This window comes from Penaeus japonicus, unplaced genomic scaffold (assembly GCF_977035675.1).
Source record: "Penaeus japonicus unplaced genomic scaffold, GWHDUDI00000001_assembly GWHDUDI00000030, whole genome shotgun sequence".
Classification (NCBI taxonomy): Eukaryota; Metazoa; Arthropoda; class Malacostraca; order Decapoda; family Penaeidae; genus Penaeus; species Penaeus japonicus.
The window spans coordinates 5222889-5225388 of NW_028234432.1; the positions used below are offsets into that span (position 1 = coordinate 5222889).

At 34.6% G+C, this 2500-nt stretch overlaps 1 protein-coding gene across 1 annotated transcript in view; it reads left to right on the forward strand.

The window, feature by feature from the left end:
• LOC122259181 (uncharacterized) overlaps window positions 1-2500 on the forward strand; it is a 65707-nt gene that overhangs the window by 61590 nt on the left and 1617 nt on the right. Inside the window, exons 33-34 of the mRNA XM_086554664.1 lie at window positions 839-889; window positions 2199-2500. The exon at window positions 2199-2500 is cut by the window's right edge and continues 1617 nt beyond it. Coding sequence (XP_086410790.1) covers window positions 839-889; window positions 2199-2406 — 259 coding nt within the window. The 3' untranslated portion in view covers window positions 2407-2500. The remainder of the gene's footprint in view (window positions 1-838; window positions 890-2198) is intronic.

Consider the following 2500-nt stretch of genomic DNA (forward strand, 5'->3'; position numbering starts at 1 on the left):
ACACATGATAACCACACCTGGAAATATAATCACATTCTGGGGGTCACATTTTCAATACAGCCTTTCTGCACTTTTGATTTTGTGTACATTGTGTCATGAACCTTTTTTTTTTTTTTTTTTTTTTTTTTTAATCATGAAACACTTTATCAAGATAACATTTTCATACTGTTTAGTTAGTGGTACTTACTGATTTATATTTTTCCCCTGTATTCTGTAGGTGTAATATGCAGCATCTAAATTTACGTAATCTGTAACAAAGCTTGAAAAAAACTCACTACTTGTTGAAAGAACTGACCCATCAGAGTGAGGAAATGGTTAATATTAGATGATGTTGTTAGCAAATAAGATCATACGAATTTTCACCACTTTATCCAGTCATGGTGTTTAGTATCTAAGATCATACGAATTTTCACCACTTTATCCAGTCATGGTGTTTAGTATCTAAGTTTGTTTCTTTCGTGTAATGAACATCATCAGTATAACTGCACCCTTGCATATTTACATTAATCATATCTACTGTAGAATTAATATCGTCTCTTTCTCAATTTTCATGATGCTTCTACAGTATCTCATTATATCTCACTCAGCTGTTGTTTTCCTAAGGTGTCTCTCTGTCTTTGACATTACCTTTTAATGCATCTTTACATATTCCACCCACAGTATAAAAACTCTCTTTTACCAGAAATTCAAAAATACTGATTTACATATTAGATTTTCAAAAGATATATATATTTCTACATTCACATTAATAAATCTATTTAACTCTCTCATCTATACGAGCAGATATATTATTCCCTGATTAATATTACACCCTAATCTTGATCGATTTTTCATTTAGACTGAACAACGAAAGAAAGTATGGAAAGAACGGGAAACCTTTTCGTGGACGGTAGGTTTCTGTAGACTCCGTTTGCTCTATGTGTTTCTCTGCTTCTGTAGTTAGAGGCTGGTTATGGGTAAACGAGGATACACACTCCGCACATTTCTGTGACTAATTGTTGCAACTCCTTTACTTCTTGGATATGGTGGCACACAAAAAAAAAAAAACTTTTATAACGCATCATTCTGTATTTATATCTTTGTATTTCACTTACATACTAACACAATACCATTTGTAAATATGATTTAATAACTTTTGGAATGTGGGACTGGTATAACAGATGTAGATGGTATATATTAATTATCTAAGATGATGAATAAAGCTCACAGCACATCAAACTTTAGAGTGAGCTTGGATAGAAATGATAGAAGAAAAAAAGTGCAGAAGTTAATAAATAATATAAATAGGTAAAAAAAAAAATGTAAGGATGGAGGAAAGATGGAGAATAAGAAGTGTAAGAAGTGTCTTTGTCATTTCTTGAATTAAGATGTGATGTTACCAATTATTAAAATATAAATGTATTTTTTTTTTCCATTTATCTTCACCTCTGATAGAAAGAAATTTAGGAAAGTAGAGAGCTTTTTAGACGGCGTATTGGTGTGATTTTTGGACTTTATGGATTTCCATTTTCTTGGCAATTTGCAGGTAAGACGCTTTTTTCATGTTAAGCTTCTTTCATGTTGGCACACATGCTAGAATATCGGTAATCAAGATACGCAATAATTTTTTTTTTCTTTTTTTTTTTTTTTCTTTTTTTTTTTCTTTTTTTTCCTTTTTTTTTTTTTTTTTTCTTTTTTATTCTCCAACTTGTTACTCTTGCCATGTTGGGTAAGTGCCCGACTTTTATCTGTCATATTTATACAGAAGCTATTAACAAGGCTGGACTCCTGTACATAGATGAGAGCATGTAACTGATATTGTTATTATTATAGTGTTTTTTTTTTCAATGTTAAAATTTCCGGATAGCATGGTCATCATTATATATTCATTATATATTCATATAAATTCACATTAAAATCGATCTTTGAATTCCTAAAATTTCAAATTTTGATACATTTCTCTTATTGAATTCCGACCATCAGAGAGAGAGAGAGAGAAGAAAAAGAAGACATTATTATAGAAAGTCATTTTTTCCAATGACTAAAATCCTATCAATTATTCTTAAAAAAAAAAGATAAAGAAAGAAAAAGCTGTTCCAAATCAGAAAATCCAATCCCTGTTCCGAATCCCCGTCACTCTCCCACCTGTCCCCTCCCCGTCGCCGCTCGCCCCCCGCGCCATCGCAAGAAGGAAAACCTTATGAAGCCTTTGTTTTCAGTAATCCTGTCCGAGGTGACCTGGCGTCCACGTATCGCGAGCAAGCTTCCGCCTCTTCCTCGGCAACGACGCACTTCCTGCAAAACTTCCCCTTTTCAGCTCTCCCGCCCGGCACCACGATGGCACTGGCACACGCCCACGTCAGAGGAGGAGGTTCTAATACCCACGCTCAAGCCCACGCCCAGGCTGGCTTCTATAACTTCGGCTAAGGTCCTTCTCAGCGGTTAATCAATGCATCCCTCCCGTGATGCTGTGTTGCATCCGAGATGTTTATGCACGAAACGTTCAGCACTGCGTTGCACA